Source organism: Dasypus novemcinctus, chromosome 21 (assembly GCF_030445035.2).
Source record: "Dasypus novemcinctus isolate mDasNov1 chromosome 21, mDasNov1.1.hap2, whole genome shotgun sequence".
Classification (NCBI taxonomy): domain Eukaryota; kingdom Metazoa; phylum Chordata; class Mammalia; order Cingulata; family Dasypodidae; genus Dasypus; species Dasypus novemcinctus.
This window is the reverse complement of record NC_080693.1, coordinates 32,827,127-32,849,279: the sequence shown is the minus strand read 5'-3', so window position 1 is coordinate 32,849,279 and position 22,153 is coordinate 32,827,127. Positions and strand designations below refer to the sequence as shown.

Below are 22,153 nucleotides of genomic sequence, written 5' to 3'. Positions count from 1 at the left end.
TCATTGTCTGCTCTCTGTGTCCATTCACTGTGCGTTCTTTGTCTGCTTGTCTTCTCTTTAGGCAGCATGAAGAAGTGATCCTGGTACCTTCCAGAGTGGGAAAGAGGTGCTCAATCTCTTGTGCCACCTCAGCTTCCTGGTCTGCTGCATCTCTTACTGTCTCTCCTCTGTGTCTCTTTTTGTTGCGTCATCTTGCTACCCCAGCTCTCTGCTCAGGCCAGCACTCCAGTGCGGGCCAGCACTCCTGTGTGGCCAGCACTCTGCTTGGGTCAGGTCTCTGCTCAGGCCAGCTTGCTGTGTGGGCCAGCTTGCCTTCACCAGGAGGCCCAGGAATCGAACCCTGAACCTCCCATATGGTAGACAGAAGCCAAATCACTTGAGACATATCCTCTTCCCATTTTTCACCCTTTTGACAAAGTCCTGTGAGGTGCAAAAGTGTTTAATTTTGAGGAGGTCCAATTTATCTATGTTTTCTTTTGTTGCATGTGCTTTGGTTGTAAGGTCCAATAAACCACCGTCTACCACACAGTCTTTAAGGTGTTTCCCTATATTTTAATGTACTAGATTTATGGTCCTGGCTTTTATATTTTAGGTCTTGGATCCATTTTGAGTTGATTCTTATATAGGAAGTGAGATAGGGGTCCTCTTTTATTCTTTTGGTTATAGATATCCAGTTCTCCCACCACCCCTTGTTGAAGAGACTGTTTTGTCTACATGGACTTGGTAGGTTTGTTAAAACCCAGTTGATCAAAGAGGAGAGGGTTTATTTCTGGTACTATCTCTATGTCAGTACCATACTGTTTTTTTCCTTAAGATTTATTTTTTATTTCTCTCTCCTCCCCCCTGTTATCTGTTCTCTGTGTCCATTTACTCTGTGTTCTTCTGTGACCACTTCTATCCTTATCAGTGTCACCAGGAAACTGTTTCTTTTTGTTGCATCATCTTGTTGTGTCAGCTCTCCATGTGTGCAGCACCATTCTTGGGCAGGCTGCACTTTCTTTCGCAGTGGGCGGGTCTCCTTATGGGGTGAACTCCTTGTGCGTGGGGCTCCCCTATGCGGGGGACACCCCTGGTGGCAGGGCACTCCTTGACACGCATCAGCACTGCACATGGACCAGCTCCACATGGGTCAAGGAGGCCCGGAGTTTGAACCACAGACCTCCCATGCGGTAGGCAGATGCCCTATTCATTGGGCCAAGTCTGCTTCCCAGTACCATGCTGTTTTGACCACTGTAGCTTTGTAATATGTTTTGAGGTCAGGCAGTGAAATTCCTCCCATGTTGCTCTTCTTTTTTAGAATGCTTTTAGCTATTTGGGTGCACTTTCCCTTCCAAATGAGTTTGATAATTGCCTTTTCTATTTCTGTTAAGTTGGCTGTTGAAATTTTTATTGGTATTGCATTGAATCTATAAATCAGTTTGGGTAGAATTGACATCTTTGATAGTCTTCCAATCCATGAACATGGGATGTCTTTCTTTTTGTTCAGGTCTTCACTGTTTTCTTTTAGCTTGGTTTTATAGTTTTCTGCATATAGGCCCTATACTTCTTTGGTTAAATTGATTCTTAGGTATTTGAGTCCTTTTGTTGCTATTGTAAATGAAATTTTCCCCCTGATTTCTTCCTCAGATTGTTCAATAGTAGTGTACAAAAGCATTGCTGATTTTTGCGTGTTGATCTTGTATCTTGCCACTTTGCTGAACTCATTTATTAGCTCAAGTAGCTAATAAATTTTCAGAATTTTCTAAATATAGGATCATGACATTTGCAAATAGTGAGAGTTTTAATTCCTCTTTTCCTATTTGAATGCCTTTAATTTTTTTTCTTGTCTGATTGCTCTAGCTATAATTCTAGTACAATGTTGAATAACAGTGGTGATAGTGGGCATCCTTGTCTTATTCCTGATCTTAGAGGGAAAACTTTCAACCTTTCCCCATTGAATATGATGTTGGCTTTAGGTTTTTGTTTTTTTTAAAGATTTATTTATTTATTCCCACCCTTGCAGCTTGTTCCTTTCTTTTGCTGTCTCTTCTCTGTGTCCATTTGTTGTGCGTTTTTTCTGTATCTTCTTGTCTCCCTTTGTTGAGTCATTTTGCTGTGCCAGCTCTCTGCAGCACGCAGGCTGTCAGCTCTCCGTGGCGTGTGAATGCAGACAGCTTGCCTTCACAAGGAGGCCCTGGGACACGAACCCAGGGCCTCCCATATGGTAGACAGGAGCCCAAATGATTGAGCCACAGCCGCTTCCCTGTAGGTTTTTCATATATACCTTTTATCATTGTGGCAGTTTGATATTATTTTTGAATTCCAAAAAGAGATCTTTGATTATGTTTGTAAACTGGTCTGTTCCTCTTGGCATGATAACCCTTTGATTGTATTAGATTCAGCTTAGATATTTGATTAAATTAAGATTAGGGCTTTGATTCATCCATATCACTGGAGTGTGAGTCAGCATTGAGCCCCAGCCCTTTGGTGGGCTGATAAAACAGACTCTCTCTCACACAGAGGTAGACACACAGAGAAGAACATAGAGGAATAGAACAGACTCATGACACACAGCAGAGACCTTGGGAAGAAAGAGCTGGGTAGTTTACTGCTGGCCTTGTAAAGAGAACAGAGCAGCTGAGCCCAGAAAGAAATGAGTCCTAGGAATAGAGACGAACTTTTTACCACCCTATAGCTGAGTTCAGAAGAAACTGGAACCACAGAGCCTTATGAGGAATGAAGAATACAGAACCCTCACATACATTGCCTGCCATCTTGCTTGAACATGTGGCAAATGATTTTTGGGTGAGAAAGTACCTCTTTGGTACCTTGAGTTGGACTGTTCAGGACCTTGTGACTGTAAGTTTCTACCCCAAATAAGTACTGTTTATAAAAGCCATCAGAGTTCTGGTACTTTGCATCAGTACCTCTTTGGCTGACTAATACAATCATATTGAAGAATTTTCCTTCTCTTCCTATCTTTTAAAGAGTTTTTATCAAGAAAGGATGCTGAATTTTGTTGCCTGCCCTATTGGTGTTGATTGTGATGATCATGTGGTTTTTTCCTTCAATTTGTTAATGTGGTATATTACTTCGATTGATTTTCTTATGTTGAACTAGCCTTGCATACCAGGAATAAATCCCATTTGATCATGTTGTATAAGTCTTTTGATATGCTGTTGGATTTGATTTGCAAGTATTTTGTTGAGAATTTTTGCATCTATGTTCATTAGAGGGATTAGTCTGTATTTTCTTTTTTTGTAATATCTTTATCTGGCTTTAGTATTAGGGTGGTGTTGGCTTCGTAAAATATGTTAGGTAATTTTCCCTCCTCTTCAGTTCTTTTGGAGAGTTTAAACAGGATTGGTGTTGATCCTTTTTTAAATGCTTGGTAGAATTCACCTGTGAAGCCATTTGGTCCTGAACTTTTCTTTGTTGGGATATTTTTGATGATGGATTCAAACTCTTTAAATGTGATTGGTTTGTTAAGTTCTTGTATTTCTAATAGCATCAGTGTAGGTTGTTTGTGCATTTCTAGGAATTTGTCCTTTTCATCTAGGTTGTCTAGTTTGTTGGCATAGTTTCTCATAATATCCTCTTATGATCATTTTTATTTCTTTGGGGTCAGTTGTAACTTCTCTCTTTTCATTTCTGATTGTATTTATTTGTATCTTCTTTTTTTCTTTGTTAGTTTAGCTAGGGGTTTGTCATTTTTACTGATCTTCTCAGAGAACCAGCTTTTGGTTTCGTCGATTTTCTCTATTTTTTTGTTCTCAATTTCATTTATTTCTCCTCTAATCTTTATTATTTCCTTCTGCTTGCTTTGGGATTAGTTTGCTGTTCTTTTTCTAGTTTCTTCAGTTCTGTTAGATCTTTGATTTTAGCCCTTTCTTTTTTAATATAGGCATTTAGAGCTATAAATTTCTCTCTTAAGACTGCCTTCACTGTATCCATAAGATTTGATAAGTTGTGTTCTTATTTTCATTTGTCTCAATATATTTACTGATTTCACTTGCAATTTCTTCTTTGACCCACTGATTTTTTAGGAGTGTGTTGTTTAGCCTCCACACATTTGCCAATTTACCTTTTTCCTGTTTATTACTGATTTCCAGTTTCATTCCTTTATGATCTGAGAAGGTGCATTGTATAATTTCAGTCTTTTTATATTTATTGAGAGCTGCATTGTGACCTAACTAATCTACCCTGGAGAAAGATCCATGGGCACTTAAGAAGAACATATAACCCTCTGAGTTTGGATGTTTCGTTCTGCTTGTTAGGTCTAACTCATTTATCATATTGTTCAAGTTCTCTGTTTCTTTGTTGATCTTCTGTCTAGTTCTATCTAATGATGTGAGCGGTGTGTTGAAGTTTTCAGCGATTATTGTAGAGATGACTATGTCTCCCTTCAGTTTTATCACAGTTTGCCTCATGTATTTTGGGGCACCCTGGTTAGGGTGACTGTTATATTTTCCTGGTGGAGTGCCCCTTTTATTAATATATATTGGCCTTTGGTATCTCATAACTGTTTTGCATTTAAATTGTTTTGTCCAATATTAGTATAGCTACCCCTGTTCTTTTTTGGTTATTACTTGCATGAAGTATCCTTTTCCAACCTTTCACTTTCAGCCGGTTTGTATCCCTGGGTCTAAGGTGAGTCTCTTGTAAGCAGCATATGGATGGCTCGTGTTTTTTTAATCTATTCTGTCAGCCTATATCTTTTGATTGGGGAGTTTAATCTATTCACATTCAATGATAATACTGTAAATGCATTATGTACTTCCACCATTTTCTTCTTTGGTTTTCATGTGTCATATCTTATTTTCCTCTTTTTATTCTTTTGGTTATCTTTTCTGCTTTTCTTTCTTCTATGCTCTTTTCCAAACCTCTCTCTCCTGTCTTTTTCTTTCAGGTTCTAAGTCTTCCTTTAATATATCTCGCAAAGGTGGATTATTTTTTATAAACTCTCTTAGGTTCTGTTTGTTTTTGAATATTTTAGACTTAACCTTCATATTTGAATGACAGTTTTTCTGGATAAAGAATTCTTGGTGGCAGCAGTATCCTGTATCATACCACTGTCTTCTCACCTCATGGTTTCTGATGAGAAATCCAAGCTAAATCTTACTAGACGTCTCTTGTTTGTGATGGTTTGTTATTCCCCTGCTGCCCTCAGAATTTTCTCTTTCTCTTTAACATTTGACATTCTGAGTAGTATGGGTCTTGGATTAGGTCTACTCATGTTTATTTTGATTGAGGTATGGTGCAATTCTTGGACATGTAAATTCATTTCTTTCATGAGGTTTGGGGAAATTATTTCCTTAAACACTCTTTCTGTTCCTTTTCCCTTCTCTTCTCCTTCTGGAATTCCCATGACATATATGCTGTTGAGTATCTGTTCTCATTCAACTCCCTGAGCCCCTGCTCAATTTTTTCCATTCTTTTCTCTCTTCAATTTCTGCTGTTCTATCTTCAGTATCAACTTATTGTTTCTTCTATCAGTTAGAGTCTGCTGTTGTGTGCCTCTAATGTGTTTTTGTAATCTCACCTGTTGTGTCTTTCATTCCCATGATTGCTGTAACTTTTCAGGATTTCAGATTTTTCTTTGCTTGCTCAAGGTCTTCTTGATGTTGTTTTTCTCTTTAGCCATATTGTCTTTCAACTCATTAATTTGATTTTGGAAATTTGTGTGCATCTCGTTAATTCTCTCAAATCCCGTATCTCTTCTGGGGCTTTGATATATTCCTTTCTTGGGTCATGTCCTCAATTTTCATAATTTTTTGTTCATGTCTAGGCATCTGATTAGGATGGTAGTTTACTCAGGTGCTCAAATTCTTTTTCTCTCATACGCATTTAGTGGTGGGGAGCTTTATGTTACCTTTGCTCTTTGAGTCTTGGTTTGACCTGGATCATTTGGGTTGTCCCTTTAGTTTCTTAAAACTAGACTCTAGACCCAGTAAAGGGTTGGAGACCTGTTTCTTAGGTTCTTGGGAAGGGAGGCTATAAAGACTACAAAAGCCTCTTATTTATTTTTAATTTTCTCACGTGAACTTCCGTGGTCTGCCAGGAGATGGCATGTTTTGGGGGTCCTCTCAGCTCAATGCCTGGTTGGAATGTGTTTGCTTTAACACTGAAGAGATGAGTGTGATAGAGGTTCCTGCCTGGAGGCTGAGGCTCCTGTAATTCAAACTTTCTCAGAGATAGTTCTCCAGCCTTCTCTGGCATCCCCCCTCCTATTTCCCGGGTAGGAAATAATTCCACTCCCCACTATATCCTCCACAGTCAGTCCAGGTTAGTAGAGAAAGAGACTGGGAAGGTTGGGTCTCTTTAGCACCTTGCTGGCTCCCCAGGCAACAGTGGTGCAGCCCCAGCCGGCCTGGAAGGGCTCTGGACACAGCAGACCCATCTACGGGCCAGAAGCTGAGCCAGCCTTAGGCCAGGTCCCTCTCGCTCCCTTTTCATCAACAATCAGCCCCAGCTAGAAGAAAGGGAGACTGAGAGGTCGACTCTCTCCAGTCCCATGCCATCTATCTGGGCAGACAGCAGTGTGGTCCTACCTAGCCTGGAAGACCTGGTGGGACACAGCAGACCCATTGTGGTTCAGAAGCTGAGTCAGCCTTAGGCTGTGTTCCTCTCCTCTTCCTGGGGTTTGAGAACTCTAAGGTGTCTTTAGTGTGGGGGACGGTGCTGGTATTAGCAGCCACTGGTTTCAACTCACAGTTTTGAGATCATCGCAATTCCCCTCCTTAATCCCTCTTTTCTGGGGGATCCAGCCTTTGCCTGGTGTCCTAAACTCTAGAAGATCTTTTTCCAGTCTGTTTCAGCCTGTCTACTAGCTATTTTTTTGGCAGAGAAGAGAGTCCATGTCTTTCTAGTCTATATACATTTTTTTTTAAGAGTTTTTATGTTTATCTGCCCCTCCCCTCCCCCTATTGTTTGCACTTACTGTCAGCTCTCTGTCCATTCATTGTGTGCTCATTTTTTTAAGGAGGCACCAGGAACTGAACCTGGGACCTCCCATTTGGGAGGGAGGTGTCCAATCACTTGAGCCACCTCTGTCCCTATATAGTTTTTTTTTTTAATTTTTATTGTCTTTTTTAAAAAGATAAATAATCACACAAAACGTTACATTAAAAAACATAGGAAGTACCCATTTATCCCACTCCCCACCCCACCCTTGCTCCTCCCACATCAGCATCCCCTTTCATCAGTGAGGAACATTCATTGCATTTGGTGAATACACCCTGGAACACTGCCACACCACATGGACCATAGTTTACATTTTTGTTCACACTCTCCCCCAGTCCATCCAGTGGGTTATGGCAGGATGAACAATGTCCTGCATCTGTCCTTGCTGTATCATTCAGGACAACTCCAACTCCCCAAAATGCCCCATATCACACCTCTTCCTCCCTCTCCTTACTCTCAGCAACTCATGTGGCCAGCATCTCCACATCAATGATACAATTTTTTCCATTGCTAGAGTCACAACAGCAAGTCTACTCTAATCCATATTATATTCTTCCATCTTGTGGACCCTGGGATGGCAATGTCTACTCCATCTCTAAGCTGAGAGGGGCTTATATCCCACAAGGCTGTTGGGTGCGATTCTCCTGCTTGCAGTTATAGATACTCTCGGTTCCCTGGTGTGGTGGTTGACATTTCTCACCTCCCTATCAGCTGACCTGGGTATGTCCAACAAACTGGAGAGTAGGTGTTGCAACTCTGCTGAGGCTCAGGGCCCAGCTGTCACATGGCCAATCCAGAGAATCAAGTCTCCTGAGCATACACAAACCCCAGTGCCAATCACAAGTTCAATAAAAGTGACAGAAGAGGCATGTGTAGGGAGGTTGCATCTGAGTCCAACTCCATCACATTCAGGAGCACAAATTCCAAAGTAGTGCCCACTGGCAAGGCAGTGAACTCCAGAGCCATCTGTCATGGCCATAGAACCTGTGTGTCTCCTTAGCTCTCAGGAGCACCAGTGCCTGGGGTGGTATCTATTTATTGAAGTATAACATCTATATAGAGGAATACACAAATTTTAAGTGAACTTATTGAATTTTCACAAAATTAATACCACCATATAACCACCTTCCAGATGAAGAAATAAAACATTACCAAATCTTCAGGAAAACCCTTTCTTAACTCCTCACATTCATCACCTCCCCTGAATATAACCAATATCCTGACTTCTAATACCAGAGAAGAGTTTCACTTGTTTTTGAACTATATAAATTGAATCATCTAGAATGTACCCTTTTGTGTCTATTTTTTATTTATTTATTTATTTTATTTCTCTCCCCTCCCCCCCAGTTGTCTGTTCTCTCTGTCCATTTGCTGCATGTTCTTCTTTTGTTCACTTCTCTTGTTGTCAGCAGCACAGGAATCTGTGTTTCTTTTTGTTGCGTCATCTTGCTGTGTCAGCTCTCCATGTGTGCAGCGCCATTCCTGGGTAGGCTGCACTTTCTTTTGTGCTGGGCAGCTCTCCTTACGAGGCACACTCCTTGCGCGTGGGGCTCCTCTACGTGGGGGTCACCCCTGCATGGCACGGCACTCCTTGCGTGTATCAGCACGGCACGTGGGCCAGCTCCTCATGGGTCAAGGAGGCCCAGGGTTTGAACCGCGGACCTCCCATGTGGTAGATGGACACCCTAACCACTGGGCCAAGTCCACTTCCCTGTGTCTATTTTTGTGCAACATTATGTTATATTTATCCATGTTGTTGCATGTTGCAGTAGTTCATTTGTCTTAACTGCTGTGAATATTTTGTTGTATGAATGTGTCACAATCTTATATACCAGGGACCAGCAAACTTTTTCTGTAAAGGGCAGATGTAGGGATTTAGGCTTTGTGGGCCATGTGGTCTCTGTCACACAAAAGCAGCCAGAGTCAGCATATAAGTGAATGGTCATGGCTGTGTTCCCATAAAACTTTATTTACAAAAATAAGTGCTTGGCTGGATTTAGAAATAGTTGCTAACTATTGCTATAACATTTTACAAAAGTAAAAATGGCATACTATGTGATGACATTTTCTGAGAGTTCATAAACAGCTCTATGAAAGGGAATTTCAGGAAGTGAAATAACAGCTGGCATTTTTCCTTCTTTATTATAGTCTCTGGCAAATATAGATGAAGTCGTGAACAAAATTAGACTAAAAATCAGGTAAGTAACACCTTATGATTGTTAAGTTAATGAAAATTATATTGTTAATTTAATCATATTCTAGATCACACTTACCTGTGAAAAAACTGAAACCTCACGTTCTCTATAGATGGTAATTTTTTAAAAAAAAGATAGTTATTCTGTCTGAGTTTACACATGAGCCTTGTGGCAAAGAGCTCAATTCTTTGTTCAGCCTTCAGTTATTCATACCAAAGAAGGGAAGCAGTAATAGATTATTCAAACATACATTATGAAAGAAGGCAAAAAATTTCTACCATATTGTTAATGATTATATTTCCCTAATTAATTTACCTTTTTTTTTTTCTATTGCTAAGGTTTAGTTATGAAGATGTGCTTATATGTATAGTCCCTGCCCACATACCAACTAACAGTGCAGTCAGATCTGCTGGTTAGCATGAATGGTAGACCAGGATTAACATGTGATTAATTCAGTGTGAGACTGTCCAAGCATATTAGTAAGAATGAGTTTACTCTTGTCCTTTCTGCCTACAAGTCTCATTCTGGTTGACCCATGATAGATAATGAATGGGTTTGCTCATTGTATTAATGGGTTGATATCATTACTTCAAATGTAGTTGTTGTTCAATGAATTTTTGATGAGGAGAAGGACTCATTTTGAATCCAGAAGATGATTTTTCCCCCTTTCAACCTTTGGGTCTTTTTTCGAAGACCTCCGCCATGCATGCATTGCACAGTTATGTTAAGAAGTCCAATAAGCCTCTTCATCGTTTCAGTGGTTTTTAGCTATGAAAAGTCTAGTAGAGACCACTGAGTTATCCTGGGTTTATGCAGAAAATGGGAATTCCCTAAGGATCCCAAAATCATTTGTGAGCCAGTTATTTTTGGCTTTTCTCCACCCCCACACCAAACCTTTAATGGAGTCTTTAATGGAAAGTGAGAGTGAATGGTAGGAATTTCTCTGGTTGAGGTGCCATTTTAAGTGTCCCTTGTTGTTCCGCAGGGGAAAGGCGCTGAGGCCCCAGAGCTCTCTTATGCACAGATGGCATGGTCAGGGCCCAGAGGATGAAGCACTGACTTTGTATTTGAAACTGTCTCCTTCCCCTTCTAAGGTTACTGAGGAAGGGATTTTGTGTGGGGTAATTTGAATTCTCTCATCTGTTCCCATAAAGTTTCAGCAACTCTGTCATTCCTAGTTTACTCCATGAAAAATACTAAAAGTTTTATGGGCCCTTTTGGACAGCTCTGAATATTAAATGGAAATAGTCCTTAAAGAAAAAAAGAAAAGAACAAAGACTTCAATCCACCCTGGACTTGGCCTCTGTACTCTGCTATGGCTGCCCCACCTGGGGCCCAGGGCCTCTGTCTTCCTTACGTCATTCACATTTGTTTGGCTTTCTGGACAAGTAGGTACAGTCTGCAAGTGTTGATGGATGAAGTACTAACTTTTTTTTTCTCTTGGTCTATTTAGAATAGAGACTTTTTGAATCATTTGTGTCCTTTAACTTTTCTGCTAGGAGACTAGATGACAATATTCGAACTGTTGTGAGAGGTCAAACAAACGTGGGGCAGGATGGAAGACAAGTAAGTAATTTACTCCTCCATATTAATTACATTCCCTTAATTTTTTCGAGACCCCAGCAACCAACTGACCAAAATGTTGATCTGCCTTCTTACTGAGCACTTTCTTACTGAGCTGTCCCATAGATAGTAGGAAACTCTCATGACCTGTGCCCCCAGCCATGCACTCTGTGTCTGTTGACCAGGAGCATCTGTTGTACTTTAACTCACCTAGGGCCGGGGCATGCAGGCTGAAATGAGAAGACTGAAGTTTCCTTGGCTTTCTCCTTAATGTCAGTCATCTCTTGTTCCATCCCTTATTTTGTGGACTCTAGCTAACTAAGGTTGCTACTTTTGCCTACCAGTGAGGTTGTTGGGGTTTTGTGTTATTTTTGTTGTTACAAAAGATAACCTGACAGCTACAAATCCTCTTACCTTGCTTTGCTGGCAAACCAGAGGTAACTGTAAATTCATTTAAGTTTTACAGTTTTTTTTTTGGATCCAGCTAAGGACAGTTGGAAGGAGGAAAAGGGGGGAAAGATATGTATGGGGAGGGGGTATTTTTCAATGATTGAGGGGCCAGATGTTATCTATTAACCATTTTCCTTTTCATTCAGCTCCTGTTTTTTCTGTCTAGGGATCATGTTTCAGCAATTGCTATGATAACAGAATGCTGAGCATGCCTTTTCTGGTCTGCTTCTCTTACCATGTCTGGATCTTCCTTTTCAATATTATCGATTAGGTCAGGTGTGAATCTTTCTAGTAGCTTCAATTCTGCTATTTGTCCTCTTTGACATTTTTAGTACAGCTGTCTTAATTCCTAAAAACAATCGTTGTGCTGTCAAGATTTATTTGTTTTGGAATTCTGTGTAGATATTTCCTTATCTCTGATACTCCTCTTTCCTCTGCTGGTAGCTCAGATAAGTCTTTTTCTTTCACTTTTTTAGTTTTATCCATTTCTCTGTTTTCCCCTATATTTTATGACTGACTTTTACCTCTTAAGAGTTCCCTAACATTGGCCCATTGTATGTAGTCCACCTTCTCCCTTGTCATCAACAGTATTTGTCTATAGACATCTTAGCTTCCTATATCTGATCCTACTTCCTGGTGCCTTGCATGGCTCTTAGTCCTAATTGCTTTGTTTGTTTTTGTCTGTTTAAATATCTCCGGAAGCCCTGCTTCTCTGATAGATGAAGCCCATGTAGACAGGACCTTTAGAGGGGACAAAGTAACAGGGCAGCCTGCAAACATTCATGCCTCGTTGTGCTCGTTAACTTTGCTGAATGTGTCTGATCATGTCACCTGCCTCTTCAGAAACCTTCAGTGGCTTCTGTCTAACAAATTAAATCCCAGTTCCTTTGTTTGGCATTTAAGGCTTCAACTACCTTTTCAATATTGCCTCCTGCTGTGGCCCCTCCATACTGAAGACTCAGTGTTCTGAAAGCATGCTCTGTACTTTCCAGTCCCATGCCTGTGTGCTCCTTTCTGCCTGAAATGTTCTCTCCTTTTTTTTTCTCTTCCAGTAGCTATGGTTTAAAATCTTACCCATCTAAGGCCCAACTCACATACCACCTTTATGAAATCTGTTTGCCTGATTTGGATCCCTCAGAGGAAGTGGAATTTTAGAACTAGAAGGAACTTGGAATTCATTGGGTCCACTCCTCTCTTTTTATAAATGAGAACACTGAGGTCTAGTATCACTCAATTTGTTGAATATTCTTTCTGCCCACAAACTCCCATAGGCTTATGCTTGTACTTTTCATTTGACTTTTATGGTTTTTTCCACTTACTGGTGAACACATCTTATCCCCTTGACTAGTTATAAGCTCCTTGAAGGCAAGAACTGTGTCTTTCACATCTTTATACTTCTCAGAACACACACAATAACATTTTCTTCAACTTGAGTATTTGGTCTGTATGAGATTGTTAATGAATTGCAACTAAGCAGAAGCCCTTTAATAAGAAATATGGTTTTTTATCAATGTGTGAGTACTCCTTTACAGTGGTTTGAAGCCGATTTGTAGCCACATAGTCCCAACTTACTAGTTACTACCTAATATAATAACACTATTGTTTAGTGTGAGTCAGCCGATATTTCGAATGGCCCTCTAGAAACCTTAAAATATTTGAAGAGTCTCAGGTATTTAAAATCCCAAGAATGTGAAAATAAAGTGAACGATTCATCAGGACCTTTTGTTGGATCATACTCTGTAGATATATATCTTATAGTTATTTATGTGTTGACCTGTAGGTCACAAACTAGCAGGATTGGAGAGTCGGGCCCAGAAGTAGACAGCCTGTAAGAATGTCAGCATCCCCCACCTTCACGTATTAATAGGTCACAGGTTGCTACAGCCGAGCAGGTCATATTTCAGAGAGCAAGACCACATTTTCAAGAATGTTTAGATAGCATTTCAATCTGTGATGGAATTTTGTATTCGTCTCCTTAGAATCCAGACAGAAAGGAAGCCCAGAAGAAATAATTGCTTTTCCTGTCATCCCCTCCATCTGTCTTTTCCAACAGTTTGTAATACAAGCTGAAGTAGAGACATTTTTTTCCAGGGAGCTTTTGTGTCCTCTCCTTGTCAACTCCCAGGAGTGAAGGCCTTGCTCTCCAGCTCTGGCTGGCTGGTGGTTTGCCGAAGGGAGTCTCTGTTTGGCACAAGCTTGGAAGAATTATGAATGTTCCAAAATCTTGAGTTTTATAGGTCAAGAGGCCCTCATTCCCCTCTTCCCTGAAATAGAGGAAAAGTTCACTTTCAGAACTTGTTTCCTAAACTTCTGAGGAACACTCAAGAAGAGAAGAGAGCAGTAATATAGACAAAAGGAAGTTTTCCTTTTATAAAGTTAATCTTGATTGTGTTCGTTCAGAACAGATAAATAAGGGGAAAGTATTTACTTTACATTCCTTATGTCTAAAAAGATCCCTTTTTAAAGCAGAAAATTCTTTCTGAAAAGCATTGTTTCTGACTCAAAAACTATTTATGAGAAGAAGGTGATTGAGAAATTGAAGACATAATGTCACAGTTTCTTTAGTTTCTTGAAATTTCTCAAACACCAGCTCGTTAGTTAACACTGCTTAATATTGTGGAGAGTCATCACTTGTTGGCCAACTCATCTGTGTGCTGACTTGAGCTGGTCTAGTCTGTGACCTCTTCTGTGAACAGACTGTGATGTTCATCAAAGTTAACATGGTGTGGGATTTTTTTCCCATTTTTATCTGTTTAAGTCATTGGTTCAAAACTTTAATTAAATGCCCACATGTTTGAAACTTTGTGGAACAGATGAGTAAATTCAACAAATACATGATCTATCATGCTATAAAACTTATCCAGCTCTCCAAGAATTAAAATGGGTAGCTTGAATTGAGAGAGGTGAGTGGAGAAGTGGGCATAGAGGAAGAAAAGGGTTAGCCAAGCTTTGACCAGTTCCCAGAAGGATAACCAAGACACACCAAAGGAAGATCAGCCACTGGGTTTTTGTCTCTTGAGTGCAGCTTGGCTGCAAAGTTGCTATTTCTTTGATCAGAGCAAGACCTTAGTTTGCAGGGGAAAGAGAATTGTTAATGCCATCTCCAACTCTACTCATTAAAACTTTGATTTGGGAGAAGCTTTAGACAATTTTAGTACAATCTTCCACCCGGTTTGGGAATCCTTTCTATGATATCATTGACATTTCATTATCCTGCTTCTGCTTGGATATTTACAGCCTTGGGAAACTCATCACTTTATTGTTCTGCAGGATAGCCTATTTCAGTTTTGTACAGCTTCAATTATAAGAAACTTCTTTCTTACACTAAATCGAAATAGTAAGATAGATTGATGTCATTGTAACTTCTCATTGATATTAGTTTTGTCAGATGGACCAGTGTCAGCCTAACCTCTTATCCTCATGATAATTCTGAGTTAATTGATACTATGTTCCCTTCTAAGGATTCTTTTTCTAGCCTAAATGTTCTTAGTTTCTTCAACTTTATGGTATAATTTCTAGAACTTTTACCATCCTGGTTGGCTTGTTCTGGATAGCAGCTAGGTATATTATGTGAGAATTCAGTGGGACAATTTGCCTCCTTGTTCTAGACTAGGGTCGTTAACTTGAGAACTGAGGGCTCAGGGATTCAGTGAACTCCCTGAAATTAATTGTTAATTATTGTGTAGGTAGACATATTGCTGGAGAGAAAACTCTTTGATTTTTCTAGATTCCCTAAGAAATCTGTGACTCCAAACTTAAGGGCTACTAATTTAGACACTGTTCTTCCATTAACATAGCCTTATATTTGGGGGGAAATTGGCAGCCGTACCATATAGTTGTTTCCTTTTGAATTGGCAGTCATATGAATCCCTAGGTCGGGAGTTGCAAATAGAGGCCCATAGAACTAAGAAAATAACTTCAGTGATTTAAACAGGCCAGTATACATCCATATGCATTCAAAAAGAGAGTAAAAGGCTAGAGGACACAGCCACAACTCAATTCTAAACAACAGTCTGTATAAATGTGGACCTGGAGTTTCCAGATCTATCAGTTTTTCAAAAGAAGCTGGAAACCTGGATTTTTATGTGACCATCCCAATTTTTGAATGTTGGTTTAATGTTTTTCACAAACACTGTGAGGGCTAAACAAAACATATCTGTTGGCCAACGGTTTTAGCAACAGCCCCCAGTCTTTTCTGTAGTAGCTGCTTTTTTTTTTTTTTTTCAATTTTAATTTTGAAATAATTTCAACCGTGTAGGACTGGTACAAAAATAATACAAACCCACACACAGAGAACTCCAACATACCCCCACCCCACCTACAGATACTCAGATTCACCAGTTTTTAACAGTCTGCCACCTATGCCTTGACTATCTATTTGTGTATCTATCTCTATTGTTGGAACATTTGATAGCAGTTTGCACACATCGTACTCCTTGAACACACAATACGTCCAGTATCTTTCCTGTGAACAAGGATATTCACTTATGTAACCACCTTAAGCGTACTTATCAAGTTCAAGAAATTTAACACTGATATAAAGCCACAGTCTATATTCCAATTTTTCCTTATGTTCTATTTTTTTTTTAAGATTTATTTTTTTATTTCTCTCCCCTCTCCCACCCCCAGTTGTCTGCTCTCTGTGTGCACTCCTTATGTTCTAATAATGTCTTTTGAGTCTTTGCTTCTCCATTCTTAGATCCCATCCAGGATAATGTATTTCATTTGGTTGTCATTATCTCTTTATAGTTTCTTTCTTTCTTTTTTTGTGGAAACATATACAACATATACAACATAAATCTTCTCATTCCAACCTCTTCCAAGCATGCCATTCAGAGGTATTAATCACATTGTTACAGTACCCCACGATCCATTACTAGAACTTTCCCTTTATCTCAAACAGAAACCCTACTACTCATTTTGCATTAACTCCCCATTGCTCCTGCTCCCCCGAACCCTTGGTAGCCTGTATTCTACTTTCTGTCTCTGAATTTACGTATTCTCTGATATTTTCTTTGTGGTTACCATGGGGCTTAAGTTTAACATCCTAAATCTACAATGATCTCATTTGCTATGATATACTAGTTTAATTTCAATAGTATACACGAATTGTATTCCTATATCCTTCTGGCTCCCCACCTTTATGTAGTTCTTATCACAAATTATGTGCTTATACATTATGAGTCCAAAACTACTGGTTTATCATTACATTAAAAAAATTTTTTTTATTTGAGAAGTTGTAGGTTTACAGAAAAATCATGCATAGAACACAGAATTCCCTTATACTACCCTATTAGTAACACTTTGCATTATTGTGGTACATTTATTACAGTTGATTAAAAAAAACTATTATTACAGTTTTTACATTTGCCTTTTAGGTCCTACAGGAAGTGAAAAAAATGGAGTTAAAAAACAAAAATACAGTAGTATCTATATTTATATTTACCCATGTCATCAGAGATTTTTATTTCTTCATGTGGCTTCAGTCAATTGTCTGGTGTCCTTTCAACCTATAGAATTCCATTCAGCATTTCTTGTAGGGCCAGTCTAGGGGTGATGAAGTCACTCAGTTTTTGTTTATCTGGGAATGTCTTAATCCCTCCCTCATTTTTGAAAGGCAGTTTTGCTGGATATGGAATTCTTGCTTTCAGCACTTTATGTCATCTCACTGCTTCTGGCCTCCATGGTTTCCAATGAGAAATCAGCACTTAACCTTATTGAGTTTCCCTTCTATGTGACCAGTTGCTTCTCTTTATTGGTTTTCAGAGTTCTCTCTTTATCTTTGGCATTTGACAGTTTAATTATAATATGGTATGGTGTGGGTCTATTTGGGTTTATCCTATTTAAAATTTGTTGAACATCTTGGATGTGTGTATTCATGTCTTTCATTAAAATTGGGAGGTTTTCAGCCATTATTTCTTTGCTTCTTTCTCTTTTGTTCTGCTTCTGGGCCTCCTATAATCCATATATTGGTATGCTTGATGGTGTCCCACAGGTTCCTCAGGCTCTGTTCACTTTTCTTCATTCTTTCCTCTTTCTGTTCCTCAGACTGGATGATTTTAGTAGTTTTATCTTCAAGTTCGTTGATTCTTTTTTTTTAATTATCTTTTTTTAAAGTTAATAGATCACACAAAAATGTTACATTAAAAACATAAGAGGTTCCCATATACCTCACTCTCCACCGCCATCATTTTTTTTAATTGTGTTTTTTTTTAATCCCCCCCTTGTGGCTTTTTTTGCATGCTGTCTTCTCTCTATGTCCATTTGTTGTGCATTCTTCTGTGTCTGTATTTATTTATTTACCCCCCCCCCCCCCGCCTTGTGGCTTGCTTGTCTGTTCTCTGTGTCCATTCGCTGTGCACTCTTCTGTGTTTTTGCTTGTCTCCCTTTTTGTTATCGCCTTGCTGAGTAGGCTGTCCATGGTGCTGGGGGGCCAGCAGTACTCTGAGGCACTGGTGGGCTGGGCAGCACTCCATGGTTCTAGTGGGCTGGCGGCTCTCCGCAGCACCTGGGCCAGTGACTCTCCGTAGCGTGAGTGTGAGCCTGCCTTCACAAGGAGGTCCTAGGATGGGAACCCAGGGCCTCCCATATGGTAGACGGGAGCCCAACTGATCAAGCCACAGCCACTTCCCTAATTGTATTTTTTTTTAAGATACATAGATCACGCATTCTTTCTTCTGCCAGCTCCAATCTGCTTTCAAGCCCCTCTAGGGAATTTTGGATTTCTGTTACTATGGTAACAGAAGCTCTATTTGGTTCCTTTTCATAATTTCCACCTCTTTATTGATATTCTCTTTGTGTTCATCTCTTGTTTTCCTGATTTTCTTTAGCTCTTGTCCATGTTTTCCTTTAGCTCTTTGAGCATATTTTAAAGTCTTTGTCTGAAATGTCCCAGGGCTCACTTATCCTTCTCATTGATTGTTTCTCATGCTTTAATCTTCTCCTTTGTCTGAGCCATTACTTCCTCTTTCTTTGTATGTTTTATAATCTTTTGTCGAAACCTGGGCATTTTGATATTCTAATGTGTTATTGCTGGAATTTAGACTTTGACATATCTGTTCCAGCTAGTATTACGACAGAACTTTCCTTGCATGCCAGGAGCTAACAAAAATAAGATTTAAAAAGGGAAGGAAAGAAAACACCTTTCCCAGTCATTACATATTGACCTGTGCAAGTGTTCTCCTTCAGAGCTTATCCATACAGTCAGTTTAGAGAGTAACTCCAGGCCAAAATTAGGGGCCTCCCTGGTCCTTTCTGTGCATTTATCTTGCATGTTTGGCTCTAGGAATTCCCCCATTTTCACAGATACAAATATCTCTTCTTCCCTAAGAAACAGTTTCCTCATAGTCCTGGGTACTGCACTGTATGTCCTACAGCCAGCAATTCCTTGCCCCTAGCAGCGTGACTTGACTGCTCTCCCACAGTATTCTGCAGGAGAGCTTGGTGAGCTACCATCTACATGTAGGGCATGTTCTAGGACAGTGAGTCCCTCAGGCCACCACCATATAGATTGGACCAGACATACATGTTCCCAGTGTATGCACAAGGGTCACTTTGCTCCCTCTGGAACCAAGGATCAGCTCTGGAATTATGGGCAGCTCTGTGCCAAGGTGGTGGGAGACAGGGGAGGTACCAGCCAAGATAAAGCAAGATCCTACTGTTTTAAGTATTCCTTTTTCTTGATTTAGTGCCCGTCCTGTTATTATAGTTCTTTAAGTCTGTTCTAGAGCTTTGAGAGAGATGTTTCGGCCAGTTATTTTTGGTTATTCACGGCTTCTTTGGGGGCTGGAGCCCTGAAACTTCTCACTCTGTCAACTTGACTGGGTGGAGCTAACCCCATATAAATGCTTTTGAATGTTCCCATCCTCTATTTGTGCCAAAGGTTCTTTGAAATTATGTGCTGGACTTTATGTTTCTTACCCTTGGTTTCATCTTGTTCTGAGTGTCAGATCCAGAAAGGAAAAGCTCTCTTCCTGTCCTTGGGTGCCTGTCTAGGGTCACATTTCTTTATTTTTCCATGAGTTTAACAATGCCCCTGCTTTCTCTTTGCATAGAACTATCATAAAGATTTATTAACTAAACACAAAGCTCATTTCCTTCCAAGGAAAAAATTTTCTTTGCTTTTCATCCTCAAAAGTAGCACATCATCTTATTCAGGTGTTAGAACAAAAACAATTGTGGTCTCCAAGACCAACCTGGAACTTGATAGGTGGTGAGACTTCACAGCATAGCATTGATCTTCATTATGTAGAATTGTGAATTTGTGATTGTCAATTCACTAGCAGGTGGTTTGTATTCTTTCCCTCCATCTCTTGAAATTTATTCTTTTTCTCACCTTCTCTTTGGGAGGAAAATGAAGCCCACTGACTGAAGAAAATAAATGATACTATTAGTAAAGAAACCATAAGGAGTTTGGAAAAAATGGCAATTGCCAAATGTTTCCCCCTCCTAAAACATTCTTAATATTGAGCAATTGGGCTTTTCAAGCATAGGCTCAAATTACCCTAGGAGTGGATAAGAATGTTTGGGCATGCTTTTCTTGTTTATTTTTTTTGTTTTATACTCTTCAGGATGTCTATAGACAACACTGTAAACTTAGGAAATTTTCTAGCTAATGGTATTTTTTTGCAGACAAACACAACTCTGCTAGCTAGATCATTCCACCATAGGTTAGAACCACACTTTGCCTGGGAACCCTAGATATCAGTTAATGCTAAGACCTGGACATGACCTCAGCACACAGAGAACACTGTGATTCAGTGGGGTGGCGCTAGAGTCGGGTTGCAGCTTAATCTTGTGTAGAGGCATGGCGACCCTAGTTTTTTGTTTTTGTTTTGCTAGAGAAAGCTTTATTGTTTATACTTGGTTCATGGCTTATTAAAGAGTTACAAGGTGGTTAAAAAGATGCCTCCTGACTGGAGGGAAGGGCTCAGGCAGAAGCCTAGATACCAGGGAAATGCAGAGGGGTCCCCCAAAGGCTTCTGGGCTCCAGAGGCTCCTAGTAGTGTTTGAGGGTGAGCCTTTCAAAGCGATGCTTGCCCAGCTGATCCTGTGGGCTGGCCAGCCTTCAGAGATTGGTCAGGTGATCTTCCACCTCTGTGATGCATTTCACCTCCTCATCTAGAAAATGACTCTCCAGGAAGTCACAGAAGTGAAGGTCTGTATTGACAGAGCCCAGGGCATGTGGATCCCAAAAGGCCTGATTCAGGTTCCTTTTCAAGGCCACCCAGGTTTTACCCCACTCATCTTAGGAGGGCATGTATGTTTGTAAGACAGGGCAGCTACCATGCTGGTTTTGCACCTTCAAGAGAGACATTCAGTGTCCTCACACTTTTCTTTCAACAACTTGCAGAAGTAGTCCATGGCCCTCCAGGGCCACACTGTTGTTATCAAAATAGAAGCCCAGAGCAAGGTAAGTGTAGGAGGCCCACAGATACAGGGTGAGCAGGCATTTGATGGAGGCTTCCATTTTGGTGAAATAATTCTGATGACTCTAGGACAGAGGTTCTTAACCAGGGGTCCATGAGCTTGAATTGAAATTCAAAAAACCATTATTCTTCTGGGGACCTGTTGGTGTGGGTGTGATATGTTTATTAAGCAATACACAGTAAAGTGTGGACTTAGTAAGAGGTCCATGGTTTTCACCTGAATGGCAGAGGTGCCCCTGGAACAAAAAAGGTTAAAAATCCCTGCTCTAGGAGCTTGTGGTTGATTGACACTGAGGAGTTAACCACAGAAAATGGTGTTAGTTGGACTCGGAAGCAGGGGATAGCTGAGAAGATGGTCCCAGAGGTTACAATTGGAGAGCAAGTTGGAGGATGGTCCGAGGCTGAATATGTGGAGGATAGTCGCTGGGCCTGTTCTGTCTAAACATTGTTGAAGCAAGAGACACTGTGGTCAGGACTCCTAGTTTTGACTGTGGCTCTCCACCATTTCCCAACCAGGATTTCTTCCATCTGAGGCAGAGGTCACGGTTGGATTGCCGTTACTTGACAGTTTGAATCCAGTGAACGTTCATTTCTGCCTACTTCTAGAGCACGTTTGACTGTGGTTGAGGCAAGGACTTGTAAAATGGCCATTAATTGTTTAGCATGATAGTGTCTGGGTTCAACCTTACCATCATGTTTTGTCCTGTTAATTGCACAATAGGCCTTAATAGCGTTTTCTTGGGGGGGGCAGTGACATGTCTACTACGTATTAGAACCCTTGGCCACATGTCCTTTATAGACAAAGCATAAGGGATCCAAACAGCTCTCTTATCTCTCCTTTATGTAAAATGAAGGACCAAGCACTTTTTTGGAATTTCCTTAGGCTTGGGGGTAATTGGACATTATCACTAATGTAAGATTGGATTGCAGCCTGGTCAAGTGAAAAAATCTCAAGTTTAAATTTGGAGTCAGCCTCATCTATCTATGGACAATTTACTTAACTTCTCTGAGCCTCAGGCTTTCCGTCTGTGACATGAGAATAATAATACATACCTCAGACTTGCGATGATTAGAGATAACATTTTAAAATACCTGGCATAGTGTTAGACTCCATGACACTTAGTAAATGGCAGTATGCTGACTGTGGTGATTATGATGTAATCCCTTGGAATATCAATGTCCTTAATTATGTACATCCAGACATTTGCCAAGATTCTGTGGCTTTGCCATCACACCCACTCCTTTCCATTCTTACTGCCCTACTTTAAAGCAACTCCAGGTTTCCTCATTCCAGATTATGGCCTCCGTGCTGCCCTTCAGTGTGCTGTTCTTTGTGAATGAAAATTGCACAGCTTACCCATGGTTCAGAATATCTGCTGCTGTGTCCAGAGGTGGTGAAGGGCTCTGTTCTCTTGTCCTGGCCTTAAGATCTCCATCAGCCATTTATTTGCCAGGCAGTTTTTGAGGTACAAATGTTTCATATAAGGACAGAATTTTTTGCTTGAGTTGCTGTTGAAATTTGAAACAGGCAGATATTTTGTTTCCAATTTTTGGAATTTCTAAATTTTCCACAAT

General features: G+C 40.2%; 1 protein-coding gene across 9 annotated transcripts in view; it reads left to right on the top strand.

Moving 5' to 3' along the window:
- The window catches only part of VPS53 (VPS53 subunit of GARP complex), a 204,582-nt gene that overhangs the window by 47,348 nt on the left and 135,081 nt on the right, over window positions 1-22,153 (top strand). For all 9 annotated transcript variants that reach the window (XM_071210446.1, XM_071210445.1, XM_071210441.1 and 6 more), the window contains 2 exons: window positions 9,091-9,140; window positions 10,637-10,703. Coding sequence is in view for 2 of the 9 variants with exons in the window: in XM_004483791.5 (XP_004483848.1) it covers window positions 9,091-9,140; window positions 10,637-10,703 (117 nt within the window). In the remaining 7 variants the exon portion in view is untranslated. The remainder of the gene's footprint in view (window positions 1-9,090; window positions 9,141-10,636; window positions 10,704-22,153) is intronic.